The sequence below is a fragment of the Dendropsophus ebraccatus genome, chromosome 13 (assembly GCF_027789765.1).
Source record: "Dendropsophus ebraccatus isolate aDenEbr1 chromosome 13, aDenEbr1.pat, whole genome shotgun sequence".
Lineage (NCBI taxonomy): Eukaryota > Metazoa > Chordata > Amphibia > Anura > Hylidae > Dendropsophus > Dendropsophus ebraccatus.
The window spans coordinates 36,384,057-36,405,207 of NC_091466.1; the positions used below are offsets into that span (position 1 = coordinate 36,384,057).

The 21,151-nt window shown below is 40.1% G+C and overlaps 1 protein-coding gene across 2 annotated transcripts in view; it reads left to right on the top strand.

Moving 5' to 3' along the window:
• BAZ1A (bromodomain adjacent to zinc finger domain 1A) overlaps positions 1 to 15,929 on the top strand; it is a 57,654-nt gene extending 41,725 nt beyond the window's left edge. For both annotated transcript variants that reach the window (XM_069951370.1, XM_069951371.1), the window contains exons 19-28: positions 501 to 661; positions 2,773 to 2,918; positions 3,788 to 3,933; positions 5,054 to 5,146; positions 5,236 to 5,483; positions 8,024 to 8,190; positions 11,161 to 11,636; positions 12,581 to 12,726; positions 12,889 to 12,976; positions 15,106 to 15,929. In XM_069951370.1, the coding sequence (XP_069807471.1) occupies positions 501 to 661; positions 2,773 to 2,918; positions 3,788 to 3,933; positions 5,054 to 5,146; positions 5,236 to 5,483; positions 8,024 to 8,190; positions 11,161 to 11,636; positions 12,581 to 12,726; positions 12,889 to 12,976; positions 15,106 to 15,287 (1,853 nt within the window). In that variant the 3' untranslated portion in view covers positions 15,288 to 15,929. The remainder of the gene's footprint in view (positions 1 to 500; positions 662 to 2,772; positions 2,919 to 3,787; positions 3,934 to 5,053; positions 5,147 to 5,235; positions 5,484 to 8,023; positions 8,191 to 11,160; positions 11,637 to 12,580; positions 12,727 to 12,888; positions 12,977 to 15,105) is intronic.
• The last annotated feature ends 5,222 nt before the right edge of the window (positions 15,930 to 21,151 follow it).

The window sequence follows — 21,151 nt, forward strand, 5'->3', positions numbered from 1 at the left end:
CTTGTTTATGGTGTTCACTGTGTGGGTGTATGTTTGGTACCACGCTGATATAAAAGCTGTGTGACGTCTGGCACAAGACCAAATCATAACAGAAATTATTTCAACCAAGTAAACAGACTTCTCCTAGCTCATTCTTCTGATGTTATAGTCTGAACACTTGAATCCCAGTGGATCAAAATGTTTGATATGTCTCTGCTATAGCAAAAGTTTTCTTTCTTTGTTATTAAAAAAAAAATAGTGCCCATTAATGTAATACAATGCACAGTTTTGTAACACCATGTCCATATGGATTTGAGAACCTTTTATGTTTGCTTTTAGACAATGGTCCTGTTACAAGAAGAGTGTTCTTATAACTGAATTATAACGTGACTTTATTACATTGACACCATACAGTGGTTAGGCTTTAAGGTCCTAGGTTTATTGATGTTTTGTAACCAGAAATTAAGTCTTGTAGAAGCTAAAAGTTGATTGATTTGGTAATAAGTTTATTGCTTCTGTAGACAGTCCACCCCCAACTGAGGTTAAACCAGGGAGAGGGAGACCCCCAAAAGTGCATGATGTTACACCGACCTCTGCTGAAAAACAGCTAGAATTAAGACTGTGTGAGCTCTTCCTGGACATTGAAGACCGGATTTACCAGGGCACACTTGGCTCTATTAAGGTATTCACCAAAACACATGCTGGAAAACTTAAAAATGCCTTTTTTATTGGTAAATTGGGTACATCTAGCAAAATTGATTGAAGTGCAACCATATTTGTCACTTGTGAGAAGAAAAATGCTGCAACTGTATAGTTAAAATGGCAATATTGTGTTTAAATAACTATATGTATAAATGATAAATCATGGCTGCTGCTTTAACCCCTTAGCGACCCATGACATATCTGATACGCCATGGTGCCGTGGGGGGTGTTCAGAGCGGGGTCCTGCCGGGAGCCCGCGCTGATCCCGGCTGATATGTGCAGCCGGGCAGTGCCTCTATTAGCCGGCGCGGGTCCCGTTGCCGCGCCGGCTAATTAAGCCTCTAAGTGCAGCTGTAACTTGGAGGCTTTGATCTGTGCAGCCCTGGTGTCTAGTGGGACGGATCTGTTCTTCTGCCCGTGTCTGGCCTCAGCGTCGGAATGACGCTGATCCCGGCTCGGCAATAGATTGCTATGGCCTGCAGCAGGCCATAGCAATCTATCACCGATCTGATAGGATCTGAGAGATCAGTGCTGTGTATATACAAGTCCCCCAGGGGGACTTCTAGTTAAAGTAAAAATAAAAGTAAAAATGTTTTTTTATTAATAAAAAGCCCCCTCCCCTATTAAAAGTCCAAATCACCCCCCTTTTCCCATTTTATAAATAAACAAATAAATAAACATGCTTAGTATCGCCGCGCGCGTAATCGCCCAAACTATTAATCACATTCCTGATCTCGCACGGTAAACGGCGTTAGCGCCCAAAAATTCCAAAGTGCAAAATTGCGCATCAAATCCAGAAAAGAATGTAATAAAAAGTGATCAAAAGTCGCATATGCGCAATCAAGGTACCGATAGAAAGTACATGTCATGGCGCAAAAAATGACACCTCACACAGCCCCATAGACCAAAGGATAAAAGCGCTATAAGCATGGGAATAGAGAGATTTTAAGGAACATATATTTAACAATGGCTTGAATTTTTTACAAGCCATCAGATAATATGAAAGTTATACATGTTACATATCGTTGTAATCGTAACAACTTGAGGAACATGTATAACAAGTCAGTTTTACCATAGGGTGAATGGCGTAAATGCAAAACTCCCCGAAATCAAAACAAATTCCTTTTTTTTTTCAATTTGACAGCGCAAATGATTTTTTTCCAGTTTCGCAGCGTATGTTATGGAAAAATAATGCCTGTCATTGCAAAGTACAATTGGTTTCACAAAAAATAAGGGCTCATGTGTGTCTCTAGGTAAAAAAATGCAAGCGCTATGGCCTTTTAAACATAAAGTGCAAAAACGAAAATTGGCTTTGACCTTAAGGGGTTAAAGAGTATTTGTCACATGAGCCACCTACAGGAAAAAGGATTCTAATAGTGTGTGTGTTTTTTTTTTTTTTTTTTTTTTTTTTTTTATAATAATACTCTAAAGCTGCTTGCAGGGCCTCTTTTGCCCTGCATGGCTTATTTCAATCCAGCTTTTTGAGCAGGAACCTGCTATGTGGCGTTTGCCAGCAGTGGTGTAGGAGCAGAAGTTCCCTCACCTGTCCAAAAACCTAAAGAGGCATGGCATACTGTCCATCCAAGCACGGACTGGCTTGCTCTTCTGTTACTCCTCTGTGCTGTGTTCATCTTCAGATCTTCAGGATCATACATAAACTGGGCTTTCCTGCGCATTCTCAGTCCTGCTGCACGCATGCACAGCCCCATGCAACATAACTTTTATAGCAAGAGAAGCTGGTATCAGTGCTGAAGAAAAGAAGCCAGACCCATGTTCTTGATAACTGAAAGCACAGTGAATCACTACTGAAGCAATACCCTTAGCCACAAGCTATGGATGCCAGATTATCCTGTAGGGTGGCCCATACTGGCTAATGCTTTTTTAGATATTTTTCTTAGCTTGTCTGTGTAAAAATGACAATGATTGTGTGCACAGGGACCACAAATAACAATGTTTTTCTTGAGAAAACAGTTGATAGCCTATCCAAATTTGAATCTGTTCAGTGCCATGACCCACCACCCACCATCATGCCTTACAGGTGCTGGTATTTATTCCTAAACTAAAGTCATATTTTTTGTTTTTGTACTTCAGGTGCCTGACAGACAATCATGGAGGGCTGCTCTGGAGAACTGCTCATATGACCTGTTGGATAATGAAATGAAAGAAAATGGGTCTGTGAAAATGGAGGATAAAGACTTCGATATGGAAAATGGCATTAATCGAACCAACAAGGACAGGTTTGAAGACAGTTAGGAAAATTAAATAATTAAGAAATATTCTGTCTAAGAGTACAATCACAGGTACCAGATCAGTAGCAGATTTTATCTAAATAACTGAACACAGCATCAAATCTGCTGCGTTTCAACTGCAGATCTGCTGCGGATCCTGTACGTGTGAACGCACCCTAAGGGTGCGTTCACACCTACCGCATCCGCAGCTTATTTTTCTGCGGAAATCCGCAGGTCTGGTAGAGCAGATTTCAACCTGCGAGAAATCCGCGTATGTGTGCGTTTTGCGGTTTTTCTGCAGCAAGTTTATCGCAACTGAAATGTCCGTTTAGAATGAGAGATATTTTAAACGGACATTTCAGTTGCGATAAACTTGCTGCGGAAAAACCGCAAAACGCACACATACGCGGATTTCTCGCAGGTTGAAATCTGCACTACCAGACCTGCGGATTTCCGCGGAAAAATAAGCTGCGGATGCGGTAGGTGTGAACGCACCCTAAAGGGGTTTTCTGTCTAGGCCTTCTCCTGAGCCTACTCCTACTTGAATAAAGCAGTAGTAGTGGTAAGTTGCACCAAGGCCACACTTGGCATTGATTCTCTGCTTTAATCTAAAAGTATATTTTTTTTTTCATTAGACAGCTTACATGCACTTATGTAAATCTTATAGAAAGAGCTTACCCCAAGTAGGACACTGTCTATATAATAATGGTTAATGTTCTGTTTCCTTAGACCTTTGAAATCAATCATGTGGGCTGCTTTATGTTTAGAGTTTACAAAAAAAACAACTTTTATTTTAATTTACACTTTTTTCATTATCAGCCTGTAAATTACTTTCTTGAAACCTTAATTTATTCAATAAAGTTTATAATTTCCCACAGGCTCCAAAGTTTGAAAACTGACGGAAGTGCCACCTCTACAAATGCCAGCACTCCACAACCAACAGCTAATTCTGTACACTTCCTGGCACAAGCTTTATTGCAGATAGAGCAGGGAGTGGAACGCAAATACTTAAAGGCTCCTCTCGGTAAGTTTCCAGTGGGTTTATGGTGTCTTATATTAGTGGAATATGTCATTTTCTGTTTTCTGCAAAGGCTTATGTCCCCCCCCCCCCCCCCCCAAAAAAAAAATAAAAAATAAAATAAAAATAAGAATTAATAACGAAATTGCATGCCTGGAATCTGCCCATATAAAGTCTTATCTGCTTTATTGTGTTGGTGGAGTTCATCTGGTTACAAATAATTATAATTTACAAGCAAACCCCAAACTGGTCCAGTGACTATCAGTGCCTGGCCAGACACTGTGGGATGTATACTGTCTGTATCAGTGAATAGTCCATTTTGTTAGTGATACTGTCGCCAACCTTTAGCTTCATGTCATCGGTGTACAGTGTCATCTGGGTGGGGCTTTACAGCAGTTGGGCCCCCTTTTCCCCAGTAGGCGATGAGGTTCAACTGCTGTGAAGCCCCACCTAGGTGACACTGTGCACCAATGAAAGACACAGAAAAAAAATGGAAGACACAGACAAGTTTTATACAGGTATATATGTGCACCATCTAAGCTTGTAAATGATGCAGAGAACTGCACATAGAGTAAGAGGGGGTAACTGAGGAACCGGTCCGTGTTTAAAATGAGACAGATTGACACAGAGTTTTTAAGGACTGATCCCCACTGTACAGTGGGGGATTTTAAAGAAAGCTATGCTAGGCCCATGTGAATGACAGATGACCCGGTCCCAAGATTTTTACTTATCTGGAATTTCCTTCAGACCTTTTAAGAAACTTAAATAGATTACCTGTGCAGTCAGCTGTGGGTAACATAGAAGACAACAAATCCCACTAATGGTGACTCAGCATTTTTAGTAATCTGTTTGACAGATGCAAATGGTAGGAAGGATGTCTATACTGTGGACATGAGTGTTAAAGTCCCAAACATGTTGGCGTTTATGTGCGTTTTCTCATATGATACACTTGTGAAAGTAGGTCTTTAATAAATAAATAAGCTTTTACTTGATTGTTTCATATTCCTTTTCACATTTTGCATTTGATTTACCTACCACCAAGCCAGGGGACTAGTCTGTAGCACCTTATATATGTGCACAGAATTTGCTAAGCACATTTGTTTTCCTTGAACCGTCTGTTATATAGGTGATGCTGAAGACAACAAAAAAAGCTCGAAATTAGATAAAAGGAAGGATGAGAAAAAAAGAAAAGATGAAGATCAAACCAGTGAATTGGATGGTTGGTAAAATTAGTAGCTTAGATCATAATGAAACACACCAAAAGAAACATTAACAGTAAATGCTGACTTGGCTTCTGTCTTGTACTAGATGCTAGTGACAGTGGCCGTGTTCAAAAAACTGTGCTGGACCGCTGGAGAGAATCTTTACGTTCTTGTGGGAGTTTATCTCAAATTTTCCTCCACTTGTCCACATTGGATCGCAGCATCTTGTGGTCCCGATCCATTCGTAATGCCAGATGCAAGGTTTGCCGCAAGAAGGGAGATAATGAGAGTATGATCCTGTGTGATGGCTGTGAGAGAGGGCACCACATTTACTGTGTGAGGCCTAAGCTCAAGGTAATTTTGTACAGTTGTATTCAACATAGTGTAGTTCATGTTACTTAGGGTGTCAGGGTGGGGAGGGGCAGGCTTAAAGGGTATCTTTTTAGTTTGAAACAAAAACTTTTAATGTGTCATAATGTCATAATGTGTCATAGCAATATGCCAGAAGGTTGCTTTCATATAAAAATACTACTTCTGGAGTGTTGCACAAATATGTAAAATAAAATAAGGACCTATATTGTAAGTTTAACTCCTTAACGACCCATGACATACCTCTTACGTCATTCATGGCGCCATTAGGGGAGTTCAGAAAGGGGCCATGCCGCGGCCCTGCTCTGAACCGCTGCTATACAGTGGCTATAACTTCCCGCTAATTAGGACCTTCAAATGCAGCTGTCAAACATGACAGCTGCATATAAACACTACCGTTCAAAAGTTTGGGGTCACATTGAAATGTCCTTATTTTTGAAGGAAAGGCACTGTACTTTTCAATGAAGATAACTTTAAACTAGTCCTAACTTTAAACAAATACACTCTATACATTGCTAATGTGGTAAATGACTATTCTAGCTGCAAATGTCTGGTTTTTGGTGCAATATCTACATAGGTGTATAGAGACCCATTTCCAGCAACTATCACTCAGTGTTCTAATGGTACAATGTGTTTGCTCATTGGCTCAGAAGGCCAATTGATGATTAGAAAACAATTGTGCAATCATGTTCACACATCTGAAAACAGTGTAGCTCGTTACAGAAGCTACAAAACTGACCTCCCTTTGAGCAGATTGTCTTTCTGGAGCATCACATTTGTGGGGTCAATTAAACGCTGAAAATGGCCAGAAAAAGAGAACTTTTATCTGAAATTCGACAGTCTATTCTTGTTGTTAGAAATGAAGGCTATTCCATGCGAGAAATTGCTAAGAAATTGAAGATTTCCTACAACTGTGTGTACTACTCCCTTCAAAGGACAGCACAAACAGGCTCTAACCAGAGTAGAAAAAGAAGTGGGAGGCCGCGTTGCACAACTAAGCAAGAAGATAAGCACATTAGAGTCTCTAGTTTGAGAAACAGACGCCTCACAGGTCCCCAACTGGCATCTTCATTAAATAGTACCCGCAAAACACCAGTGTCAACATCTACAGTGAAGAGGTGGCTGCGGGATTTTGGGCTTCAGGGCAGAGTGGCAAAGAAAAAGGCATATCTGAGACTGGCCAATAAAAGAAAAAGATTAAGATGGGCAAAAGAACACAGACATTGGACAGAGGAAGACTGGAAAAAAGTGTTGTGGACGGATGTATCCAAGTTTAAGGTGTTTGGATCACAAAGAAGAACGTTTGTGAGCAGAACAAATGAAAAGATGCTGGAAGAATGCCTGATGCCATCTGTTAAGCATGGTGGAGGTAATGTGATGGTCTGGGGTTGCTTTGGTGCTGGTAAGGTGGGAGATTTGTACAGGCTAAAAGGGATTCTAAATAAGGAAGGCTATCACTCAATTTTGCAACGCCATGCCATACCCAGTGGACAGCGCTTGATTGGAGCCAATTTCATTCTACAACAGGACAATGACCCTAAACACACCTCCAAATTGTGCAAGAACTATTTACAGCAGAAGCAGGCAGCTGGTATTCTATCGGTAATGGAGTGGCCAGCGCAGTCACCAGATCTGAACCCCATTGAGCTGTTGTGGGAGCAGCTTGACCGTATGGTACGCCAGAAGTGCCCATCCAACCAATCCAACTTGTGGGAGCTGCTTCTAGAAGCGTGGGGTGCAATTTCTTCAGCTTACCTCAACAGATTAATAGCTAGAATGCCAAAGGTGTGCAATGCTGTAATTGCTGCAAAAGGTGGATTCTTTGACGAAAGCAAAGTTTGATGTAAAAACAATGTTATTTCAAATACAAATTTTCAAACTAAATACACATTTCAAACTTTTGAACGGTAGTGTATATTAGATCAGTGTAGTTGTATTAGAATTCCCCTTAGGACTTATAATTAATGTGTATGTAAAAAAAAAAATAAAAAAAAATTGTCCTATTCCTGATCTTGCACGGTAAACTTGTGAGTGCAAAAAAAAACTCCAAAGTGCAAAATTGTGCATTTTTGGGTTGCATCAAATCCAGAAAAATTGTAAAAAGTGATAAAAAAAAAGTTGCATATACATAAACAAGGTACCAATGGAAAGTACACATCATGGCGCAAAAAATTACAACTCACAGCCCCATAGACCAAAGGATGAGAGCTTTAGAAGCATGTTTATAGAAAAATTTTAAGGAACATTTAGTTCTTTTTAAAAAATTTATTTTTTAAAAGCCAGTTGCATATCATTGAAATCGTACCAACTTTATTTACATGAATAACACATCAGCTTTACCAAAGGGTAAACAATGTAATACTTCTGTAAACCTAAGTGTTGTATTAACATTGATCCAACTGCAGTCTGTGGGCATTCAGTTCTCATTTAGCTGAGTTCTGACTCTATTTAATCTATACAGCACTGTTACAAAGGACAAAATGTACTTTTCATAAAACAATGTTTTTTTTTTTTTCCCTCTTCAGTGTATTCCTGAAGGTGACTGGTTTTGTCCAGAGTGTAGACCCAGACAAAGGACCCGCAGGCCTAACCGTAAGAGAGTTTCAGAGGATAGTGAGGAAGAAGAGCTGCTAGAAGATGTGCCAGAGCAGTCAAAAGATGAAGAGGAGGAAATTACTATGTCTGAAGAAAGGTCAGCTTGTGGCAGATGTATTTTTCTATGTGATGTATGCTTTTGTGTGAAGGTTTCTAAAACTCAGTGGGATTCACTTATTAAAGTGCAGTGTTGGACCATGTTCAGAGGGAGTTATTTATTTATTTTTTTGTTCACTTTGGCTCCCAGAATCCATGATGTGTCGAGATGGAGGCTTTTGCTGCTCCTGTCCTCCCTATTGACCTTTACCCCTGGCTGCCCCAAGGCACAGAACTGATATTCTCTAAATTTGTGGGGACACTCAATTCTCCTCCACATATAAACACTTGGTTACTGAACTTTTCCGCTGCCAGCCAATTTCTCATTTTATCAATACTTTGAAAAGGGAGGAAAGTGACATTACCACAAGGATTTGTTATGCATCTTTGTCTTGGTTGCAAAGGCAGTACAGAAATGACTTCTTTAGTTTATAGCGACTTAATGACCTTCCCTGCTAAATTGCCCTATATGGAAGCTTGGCTTGGGAGACTGATCTGGGTAGGACAGTTGAACCCACAAAATGGCATGTACAACAGCCAAAATCTTCATAAATGTTTTCTTAATTAAGGCTGGAAGCTTAATTAAGGTGGAAGCTTCTCCTTAGATGGTATATGGTTCCCACTAGAGTGGCAGGGATCCTCCCTTCTGCCTCCTCTCAATGCTTCAGTAAATGCTATAAAAAGGGTACCATATAATATGTAGCATATCTGGTGGGAAAGCCCACATGTTCGAAGGTTAACCTTAAAGGGAACCAATCCCACCAAATATGCCCCTAATGTTAAGGAAATGTGCTGGTACATCGCCCAGCACGCTTCCCAAACATGCCCCCGTCCCCTACTTGGTTATGCCGCAATCTTACATTTTTGAAGTCCTGCGCTATATGGTAATAAGGTGTAAGTAGCCACGGTGGGCGGCTGTAGTCATGGTCCTGGGCGGCTGTGAATGCTGTAATCACGCCCAGAGGGGTGTGATTGAAGGAGCTGGCCCTGCTGACGTCACCCGTGGATTGCGTTCCACGCATGCGCAGTACGGCAGGAGAAGACGCTGATCTGCTCTTGTGCGGCGTGCTAAAGACGTCGCCGCCGACGTTAGCGCATTCCCCTGGGTGACGTCGGCAGAGCCAGCTCCTTCAATCATGCCCCTCTGGGCGTGATTACAGCGTTCACAGCCGCCCAGGACCATGACTACAGCCGTCCACACCATGACTACATACGCCCACCGTGACTACTTACACCTTATTACCATACAGCGTGGGACTTCAAAAATGTCAGATTGCGGCATAACCAATGAGGAGATGGAGGGTACGGGGGCATGTTTGGGAAGCGTGCTGGGTGATGAACCAGCATGTTTCCTTAACATTAGGGGCATATTCGGTGTGATTGGTTCCCTTTTAAGCAAAAAAACCGAACTGAAAATGGAATTTGATGCCCCCTGGCAGCCTTGCCTGACTTATTTACAGGGGTGTTCCACTCAAACATAACTTGTCATGTGTTGCTGCCTATGGTGAGACTAACAATTCATTCCATACCTGTTTCGTATTCAGTCTCTTCCACCAGTTCTCAGCTGCTGCCTTCTGCTCAAGACACAAATCTGTGTGTGAGCTTTTCTCTGTCTCCCCCTCCTCCCCCTTCCCTTCTGAGACAGCTGGTGTAAACAAGCAACATTGTAGCTTCTTTGTAATGCTCGGAGGATTCATCACAGTGAGTTCATTAGCAACTTGACCTCAAATTAACCCACCCAGCATTACAAAGAAGCTACACACCAACTTTTGTGTCTTCAGTATAAAGCAGCAGCTCAGAACTGGGGGAAGGAGACAGATGATAAGTATGGAATGAATTGTTAGTGTCACCATGGGCAGCAACATATGAAAAGTTATGTTGGAGTATTGCTTAAAGGAGTATTCCACTCATTGATTTTCCTTTTACTGTGGGACTATGTTTGTCCTTCAACATTACCCCCTTGTCTTACCACCCTCTACCCTTGGTCTATCCGCAGCCCCTGCTCCCCTTTTCTGCCACAGTGTCCTTATGGTAATAGATACCTTACAATATTGCCATCATAATATTTAATGATAATTGTACTACCATATTCATTAAATTATTGCACTATGTTATGTTTTATACCCTTTTTTATGTTTAAAAATTTTAAAAATTGACAGTAAAGGCGTTTTCTGGAATTTGAAAAAGCGCAGCTACTTTCTTGCAAAAACAGCACCACACCTGACCTCAGGTGATGTGTGGTATTACATATCAGCTCCATTCACTTAAGTTTGAGTGTAGGTTTTACAGCTAAAGACAGGAGAGGTGCTGGTTCTGGACGAAAACGGCAATGTTTTTGTTAGTCTGGATAACCCTTTTAAACTGTCTAAGCTTGCCTTGTTGCTCATAGCAACCAAGGTGCTTAGAGCCCCCTTCTTAGTGCCTTCAAGGGGTAACCTGGGGATAAACAATTGTATATGTTGCTGATTGTGAGACACTTAAAGAATATATACTCTCCTACTCAGATCATGCTTCTGGATCCTGGTCCTGATGGCATGCCACCCCCACAGGAACTTGGCGGGGGGGGGGGGGGTTCTATTCATTTTTATTTTATCACACTGCAATATTCTTTGCTTAAGAAAAGGAAACCCGTCAGATGCAGTTTACATATTAAACTGTTGACACTGTTAGATAGCTGTGTCTCCCTGATAGGTCAGGGAGACACATGACACCTTTCATATCAGTCTGTAGCTTGAGAATGTTTTAAAAAAAACAAAAAACAAAAAAAAACACACACACATTCTGCATTTTGTTCTCCTTTACTCCATTTTCTGGGGGTGATAAAAGTTTAACAGATAATATATTTCTATATTTAAAATATATAATGTAATATAATATTTATATATTATAATATTTTCACATAAAAATAGCAATCACTTATTTGTTGTGTATCATTGTATATAAAAAAATTTTTGTGTGTGTTATTGTACAGCTTTACCCACAGTGCAACAAAGAAAGGAAAAGACAAAGGAGAAAGAATTGGTAAAAAACCTGGACCCAAAAAGGGATCTGTGAGGACACCTAAAAGTCAACAAGTCACACCTAAAAACAGTTTGCAGTCTCCAAAAGGACGGGGTAGAGGCAAAAAGGCCAATTCTGCCCCACCAGCGGAAAAAAAACCTGGTTCACGTTTATCCACACACAGTTCACAAGCAAAGGCAGAGTCACAAGAAGCTTCACTAGTGGAGCTGGTTTCAGTTCCCGGACAAGGCCGGGGTCGTGGAAGGGGCCGAGGCAGAGGTAAAAACCAGTCTGCTGATAACACTCCTGTGGGAAGCCCATTTGCTTTTCGTCCTTTTACCCTTGATAATGTTGAGCAGACACCGAAAGGAAGAATGTCAAAATCACAGAATTCTACACCTACCCATATGGAAGGCAGGGGAAGAGGCAGGAGACTTATAACAGCTGGTAAGTTCCCTATAATATATTTCTTTTCTATGAATTTACTTTGCACTTTGTCTAAAAGGTAGTGACAGATGCTGATAGGTTTAGACCATAGATTACTTGCTGGAAAATCCACTTAAGTTTGCCTTCATCAATCCGCAGCGGATTTCTCGCTGCGAAATGCGCTGCGGATACTTGCCCATGAATTTCAATGGGCTGACATACACTCAGCGAAATTGTCATCCCAGCTGCTCCAGGCTCCTGCTTGCTTCGGGGTCTCCCGGCGGTCAGCCAATCAGTGTGCTGCCCCGCCGCAGTGCACTGGTTGGCTGACCGCTGGGAGACCCTGGCAGGCCCTGAATCAAGCAGGAGCCTGGAGCAGTTGATGTATGCTCTGGGGCCGTGGGGGTTAAAGGCGCTAAATTTACCATACTTGCAGCGGGATGGCAATCCCACTGCAAGTATGTCAGTCCATTGAAATGCTTAGGCAAGTATCTGCAGTGGATTTTGCAACGAGAAATTCGCTGCGGTTATGCTGTGTGTGAAGGCACTTTAAAGCATACTTAAAATAAATAAATAAAATTAGTGCGTGTCAGGCTTGTAAATTGAGCTCATTCACAATATGCATTATAGGGGTTTTCCCACTATGTAGACATTGTTCACCATGCAATCATCTGAATGTTTCTATAATGCATGGTGAAGTCACTTAATGAAAGTACAAGCTCTGAATTTATAAAATCCTTACAGTAAAAATAAACTTTTATAGATATATATATTTGGCGCTTGTAAGCCACGCCCTTTTTTCACGCAAGGTCGAAAGTTTCTAGAATGCATTGAAAATGTGCCACAAGTCATCTTTTGGTACAGATTGCACCAGCTTTTGGCACAGAGATTTTATTACCACCATTGTTTAAACTCAATTGAATCACTATATTTGCATAAACTTTTTTTGACGCTTATTCCTCCAGAGATTTCCTTAGGGGATCAAGGAAACAGGAGGAGTTCCGGGAGACAACAGGGTGTTCATGAGTTATCGGCCTGTGAGCAGCTGGTGGTGGAGTTGGTGAGGCATGATGACAGCTGGCCTTTTATGAGACTGGTGTCTAAAATCCAGGTATTGGATTCATAATATTTGAGTTCCATAAATTGTGTTTATAAAATAACATGATATAGAATTCTTTATTGGTTCATGTGTCTGCATTTCTCGAACCATACACTCAGTGTACTAGGTATGAATGGTGGTTGGTTGTTTTTAACCTCCATTATTTTTTTTTAGGTTCCAGATTATTTTGAGATTATTAAGAGACCTATTGCCTTAAATATAATTCGGGAGAAAGTGAACAAATGTGAATACAAGTCTGCATGTAAGTTACTTGAACATATAATGGTTTATTAAAAAAATGTTTGGATTTGACTTAGATCTGTTGTGTAATTTACCTTTTTATTGCATAATCATTTGTACATTTATGGCTAACAATACACTCTGTTCACATTTGGAGAGCTCTTCAGTTTGTTTGACTGTTTAAAGGTTTGAACAGAGCCTTATTTTATTTCTCCATTAAGCTTCTGTAAGTTTAAATCCATTAGATAATCCCTCACACTATAAATTTGGGCAGCTTAAGCTTTTCCCAATATACACTTAAATATGACAAAAATAAAATGCACCTAGATAGAAATGTCGCACTGCTGCAAAATTCATTATGCAGATGTCTCAGGCAGATATGTAAATGATTACAGGTGGGGTCTGGTTATAATCAGCTGTGGTGGGTGGGTAAACATGTAAATCACATTACAAAAAACATAATAGGCTAAAAAATAGCCATATTGCCCATACACATGTATAACTGGCAAACCTGTCAGAGGAAGTATGAATAGTGACCCCAGTGTGGCTGAAAATACCCTGAGGAGGGGTCTGATGAGACACTGGGTCTTGCCATAATTCGGTGTCTGTCTCCCCGCTGCCCTATAAAAATGCTCTGAGGCAAATTGTTCATAGTGTACCTCTGAGATATTATTGATTGCTAGAGGTGCATATGCAACGGATGTGCCAGGTTGCCAGGATTTTGCCAGGTTGACAGAGGGAAAGAATCATTGTACTGAGAGAAGCAGCTTTCTGACAAATCTCTTGCATGTTTAAGAGTAGTGGATATGTGAAAACAGTCTTCAGTTAGAGACTACCCGTAAAGATAGCATCTTAATTCACCTACAATCATGACCAATTCCCACCATTCATTTGCCGTGGCGTTGTAAACTTGCCCAAAAACCTGGCCTGCTGTGGCCTGGAACATATAATATTTATAAACTAAGCCACGTTCTGTTTGCCAACAGACAATGGACTGGTTAGAGCACAGGTGTCAAACTGTGGCTGTCTAGCTGTTGAAAAACAATTACCACCATACCTTGACAGCAAAAGCTTTGACTTGACTGTCCAGGCATGATGGTAATTGTAGTTTTGCAACATCTGGAGTTTGACATCCCTAGTTTGGAGAATGGATCTTGTGGTGAGCATCTCAATACTTCCTTTGCTGTGGAATGACACACTGCCCCCTGCTGGTGTTAAGATCTGGGGAGATAATGTATACAAAAGTCTGTCACCCCTAGTAGTGATGCAAGAGACACTAACTTGTACAGGACTTCCTGTTGCTGCGTGTTTACTCTTGTGCAGGCCTTCTATGGCATTTCTCAGCAGGATAAATTGTTGGTAAATCTGGTGACAGCACTCATTTTTAGCAGGTGTATTTTCACAAATTCGTGTGATCAATAATTGCTCATTTTACAAAAGGTTTACAACCAAGAAGCCATTTACACTTCAAGTAGACACTCCCAGCAGGCAGTTTACCTATGAATACAAGTTATCCCCATCTGACTATCTGATCACGGGGATCGTAGGGAACAGGGTGGTCCCCTGTGATAATGGAGAGTTTGGCTATCTTTAGGGTGCGTTCATACGTACAGGATCTGCAGCAGATTTGAAGTTGCAGATTCAAAGCAAATCTGCAGCTTCAAATCTGCTGCAGATCCTGTATGTGTGAACACCCCCCTAAAGCGGTTTTCCGAAGGATAAGTACAAGTATGAGATCACGGGACCTCCTTAATCTGTATATTGGTAAATAGACTAGACAAGGGTACCCAACATTGGAGCTTTTTTATGGCAACCCTAATAAACCTGTCATTTAACACGTGTTAATAATGAACAATCTTAGATACTTCTGAACTAAATCTGTTACATCAGTTGGGGCGCGCACAGATTAATAAATCTACTAATAGTTGTAATGGTAAGTTCCCCTTTGATCAAACATTCGATTAATACAGTTTGCTTACCCATTTGCTGAATCGTGTTTTTATACTTGTAACAGAAACTTTTCATGGATGACTTTGTTTTAAACGGGCCTTATATCTGCTGTTCTTACAAGCAAATATTGGAGCACAGCTTTACTTCACCCTTCTAACTTTTTTCCCTTTTTTTTTTTTTCCCCCCCAAACTTGTTTACAGCTGAATTTATGGCAGATGTTGAATTGATGTTCTCAAATTGCTTTGAGTATAACAATGTTACTAGCAATGAGGCTAAAGCTGGAGTTCGGCTACAATCCTTCTTCATAAAGGAAGCTGAGAAATTGGGCCTAGAGGTCTCTCAAAGCACTCCTGCTCCTCCTGCTAAAAAGTCCCGCATCTGACTTCTGTGAGATATGTTCTACCAGTGAACATCAGGTTTTTGTTATTTATAATTCTGTTGTCCTGCTGAACTCAATCGTCAAGCAAATACTTGGCCACCCAGAAACAAACAAGCACTGATCACACCATTCAGCACTCAGGGCAAATGCACCAACTGCCCCAAAGGGTCCAAGCCACGTACATGTATGATATGGAAGTATATATATGTATATCAGAAACACAGCATACTGTTTAATTGCCATGACTTTTTCTAACTTTGTTGTAGGTTTTTGTATTTTTCATGTTGGAACTTGCTGTTTATATCAAGAATGAGGAAAAAGTGACTATAGATTTTCTATCTGAACACTACTTGAGTTGAATAGACCGGGGTATATTTTTGAGGGATGGACAATAAACACTTAAGAGTATTTTGCAAATTCTAGCTATTTATTTAGCATTTAAAGCATATGTTTGGTTTGTATTTATGAATCTTTTTGTATTTTGAGGTTTAAATGTTTGTTATGACAAACTTTTCCATACACACATTGATGTCCGCCTTTCCCACCCATGTGACCAACTTAAGGGCTGTTGCAGGTTACTAGCACAGTGAGATCTTCATATGCAGATACCTGTGTTTAAAAGCAATAAAACATTTTTCCATTTTTCTAATGTCTTAATAATTAATGTATTAATAAATATATGCATAATATATCTCTCATATTTGGTGCACTGGTTTTAACCCAAAGAGAACCTTAGAGGCAAGGGCAGCTCTCTTATGGCGTTGTACAAAATAGAGCTGCAATTAGTGATAAGCAGACCTGTGGATATTCAGTTCGACCGTTTCATTTCAACTTGTGGGAAGTTCGAAGACCCGGACCGTTACCCAAACTTTTGCACGGACTGAGCCCCATTGAAGTTAGTGGGGATCTGAAGGGATAGATGGCTGCAAATGGAACCAAAATGTGGTTTAACAGGACTAGCTAATTGAACTTAAAGGAGTATTCCCCCCCCCCCAAGAGCTAAAAAAAAAAAATGCTCCCAACCCTAGCTGCTCTTACTCACCTAGTCTCTGAGTGTATTGAGCAGTCTCCTGTCTTTCTAGATGCTTCCGTTCCATAGTTACAATTTTTTTTTTTTTTTTTTAAAAAGCCAATCTATATCCAACATGGCGCCGGCTAGAAAACGACATCTCCCATCGTGCAATGCTTATGCCTAATTGGTCCATAATGTAGCAAGAGCTGATTTCCACATGATAAAGCAGAGTTGAGGTAGTGACATAGCAGAGTTGAGGCAGGGGGTTATTCAGAGGTAGGGCTGTGGGTAAGCGCTGGCGCTGGGTGGGGGCGCGGGTGAGATCAGGGGCAGGGGGGCACACAGGTAACCTGGGGGGGGAGAGACACTGATCTGCAGCAGCTGTCAGTGTCGTCCTTCACTTCAGTGGGCAGTGTTAGAAGCGATTTCCCAGCCCATTGAAGAACAGAAGACACGTGATCCTGACACGAAGGGTGGGGGCCAGGAGCAGGGAGCGTGTTGGAGTGGATCAAGATTTGATGATTCTATGCGTTGGGGGGGTGTGGGTGAATACATCTAGATAACTGCGAAACTGCAGAATCCATAATTGATATTGGAAAGATGGAAAGTTATGGTTGGGCAACATATTAATGCAAAAATAATTTTGGGGGGGAATACCCCTTTCAATTTTAAGTTTTAGGCTATGTTCACACACAGTATTTTTGCTCAGTATTTTGGTCAGTATTATGAAACCAAAACCAGACGTGGATTGAAAACACAAGGCTATGTTCACACAATATTGAAATTTGGCCTTCATTTACTGGCAAATAATTGCTTTTTTTGCAGTTGTAGGCCATTAAATGGCGGCCATCCACCAAATTTTAACATTGTGTGAACATAACCTTTATGTGTTTTCAATCCTTGTCTGTTTTTGGTTCGAAAATACTGAGCAAAAATACTGTTTTACATTTTAAGCAGTTCCTGACAGCAATTTCAATATTTTTTGAATTTCAATTTAAATTAAAAAATTTGGTGGGACAAATGTTCACATGCCTATGCCTTGTGCCCCTAATAACAACCATACTGAGTGGCAACTGTGCATCCCTGCCAATTAGGAGAGGAGTTCTGGGATCCTGGATAATGAGGGCCTAATGGACACCCTCAGAGAAATTATGGGTGAGGGCCTAGTGGTGAACCTCCTTATAATTCATGGTCAAGGCCTGGTGGTGAACCACCTTATAATTCATGGCGAGGGCCAGGTGTGACCCTCTTACAAATTCTTGGAGGTAGGGGCAAATAAATTACAGTCCTCTAAGGCAGTGCTTCTCAATTCCAGTCCTCAGGCCTCACCAACAGGTCATGTTTTGAGGATTTCCTTTCACCGGTGATATAACGATAATCTTTGAGAGGCCATGTAAAAAAAATTTGGGCAAAGTTCATTTGAAATAAAAGAAAAGTATAGGTCCTCAAGACAAGTCAGAGAATATTTGGAAATAGTGTCGTGTGATGATTGAAATAGTAATTGATAAACAATAGACGGTCCGAGAGAAGAATAAACTAAATAACACTTTACTTGATAAGTAAAAATAATGAGTTAAAAATTATGGTACCATAACCAATCAGTATAGAAAGTCAAACAATCAAATATAAAATCATATATAAAGACATGTATAAAAAACCATTTGACCCTAATATAGCAAATATATGCAAATCCAAGCAAGAAATAAGCACTGATGTGCAGTAACATACAATAATAAAAACAATAATTAAATGATTATTAAATCATGATGAGAACTAATGGGCAAACGGGCAATATGCAAAGTTTGAGTGAGTCCTGGATAAGTGGCTCATCCGTAAAGTTCATCAATATGTAAAGATGGGGTGAATTATCGGACTGTATACACTGCAGTTGCTTATATGGATGGTGGTATAAAAGCAGCCGCGGTGTATATGTTCAATCAGCAGAGTTCATCCATAGAAATCTATTAGGGATCGATGGTCCGTGCTGATGTGCCTTAGCTGGCAATATGTATAGTTCTTTGCCGTGAGTGTGCAAGATCGGGTTTTAGCGATTTAGCTATCACGCTTGTAGAGTTAGCGTACCTGCACGTGGTAATGTGGTAAAAGATTGTATGGTGTGTGTAACACCTCTCACCCGTCTTGCGAGCTGGGGATTCTCGGAGCGGTGGTCCCTTGTGCGGTATGACGCTGGAAGCGTGTGCCGCGCTCAGCCGTGGTTCAAATACAGATCGGAGCTCCGGTCATGCGCAATGATTGATGTTGCCCGCGGGACCTCGTGGTGAGAATTGGCGCCAAATCCGAGTTTGAATGGCTTGTAGTATGGTAAGCCAGTTAAAGAGTATTTAAAAATGTTAGCATGCTAAATATGGATAGATCAGAATAATCTATATAGCTGGACGCGTTTCGATACTTTCTTAGTATCTTTCTCAACAGCAAAAGTGGTAATGGTGTGGTCCCAGTTTTGGTGGATATATATACAAGGTACACTGCTGATGATTGATTAAGTTCAATTGTACCCTAATGGTTATCCGAGTCAGGTGTTAATTGCATTGCCTCTTACTTAGGAAGCAGGACATTTGTCAACTGTTGGGTTTTTTGATTGCATCATAGGTATAAATTGAGCCTGAGATGATAAGACGATGAGGGCATAATAGAACACCCGATAGTTGTAGCAGAAAAATTTACATGTTATACAAAAAGAAAAAAAAAACAGAATAAACATAATGACATACAAGATGATAACAATATTGTATATTATCAGATAGGATACAACAATTAGAATACAAAAAATACAAAATAATATAAAAAAATACAAAATAATATAAAAAATAATATAAGAAGTAACTATATTAGTACACAAGATAATAATGATAATGATACTGGTAAATGTTCTGATATAGAGCGTATGTCATTGCATGCATAATGCATATCATAGACCTAGTTGTGTCTGGAAATGAAATAAAACGAACTAATAAGGTTAGTCTTACGCTATTATAGTATGTTGGGTGACAGAATTGGTGGTGAATCTATAGAGAGAGACCCCTAGGGATCAATCCCTATTAAGTTGATAACTGTACATGTAGATGTTGATATTTCATTATGTTGAGTGGTGTAGAAATCTGTAAGGAGTGACCACTAGGGTCACAGATTTCTACACCACTCAACATAATGAAATATCAACATCTACATGTACAGTTATCAACTTAATAGGGATTGATCCCTAGGGGTCTCTCTCTATAGATTCACCACCAATTCTGTCACCCAACATACTATAATAGCGTAAGACTAACCTTATTAGTTCGTTTTATTTCATTTCCAGACACAACTAGGTCTATGATATGCATTATGCATGCAATGACATACGCTCTATATCAGAACATTTACCAGTATCATTATCATTATTATCTTGTGTACTAATATAGTTACTTCTTATATTATTTTTTATATTATTTTGTATTTTTTTATATTATTTTGTATTTTTTGTATTCTACTTGTTGTATCCTATCTGATAATATACAATATTGTTATCATCTTGTATGTCATTATGTTTATTCTTTCTGTTTATTTTTTCTTTTTGTATAACATGTAAATTTTTCTGCTACAACTATCGGGTGTTCTATTATGCCCTCATCGTCTTATCATCTCAGGCTCAATTTATACCTATGATGCAATCAAAAAACCCAACAGTTGACAAATGTCCTGCTTCCTAAGTAAGAGGCAATGCAATTAACACCTGACTCTGATAACCATTAGGGTACAATTGAACTTAATCAATCATCAGCAGTGTACCTTGTATATATATCCACCAAAACTGGGACCACACCATTACCACTTTTGCTGTTGAGAAAGATACTAAGAAAGTATCGAAACGCGTCCAGCTATATAGATTATTCTGATCTATCCATATTTAGCATGCTAACATTTTTAAATACTCTTTAACTGGCTTACCATACTACAAGCCATTCAAACTCGGATTTGGCGCCAATTCTCACCACGAGGTCCCGCGGGCAACATCAATCATTGCGCATGACCAGAGCTCCGATCTGTATTTGAACCACGGCTGAGCGCGGCACACGCTTCCAGCGTCATACCGCACAAGGGACCACCGCTCCGAGAATCCCCAGCTCGCAAGACGGGTGAGAGGTGTTACACACACCATACAATCTTTTACCACATTACCACGTGCAGGTACGCTAACTCTACAAGCGTGATAGCTAAATCGCTAAAACCCGATCTTGCACACTCACGGCAAAGAACTATACATATTGCCAGCTAAGGCACATCAGCACGGACCATCGATCCCTAATAGATTTCTATGGATGAACTCTGCTGATTGAACATATACACCGCGGCTGCTTTTATACCACCATCCATATAAGCAACTGCAGTGTATACAGTCCGATAATTCACCCCATCTTTACATATTGATGAACTTTACGGATGAGCCACTTATCCAGGACTCACTCAAACTTTGCATATTGCCCGTTTGCCCATTAGTTCTCATCATGATTTAATAATCATTTAATTATTGTTTTTATTATTGTATGTTACTGCACATCAGTGCTTATTTCTTGCTTGGATTTGCATATATTTGCTATATTAGGGTCAAATGGTTTTTTATACATGTCTTTATATATGATTTTATATTTGATTGTTTGACTTTCTATACTGATTGGTTATGGTACCATAATTTTTAACTCATTATTTTTACTTATCAAGTAAAGTGTTATTTAGTTTATTCTTCTCTCGGACCGTCTATTGTTTATCAATTACTATTTCAATCATCACACGACACTATTTCCAAATATTCTCTGACTTGTCTTGAGGACCTATACTTTTCTTTTATTTCTTATAT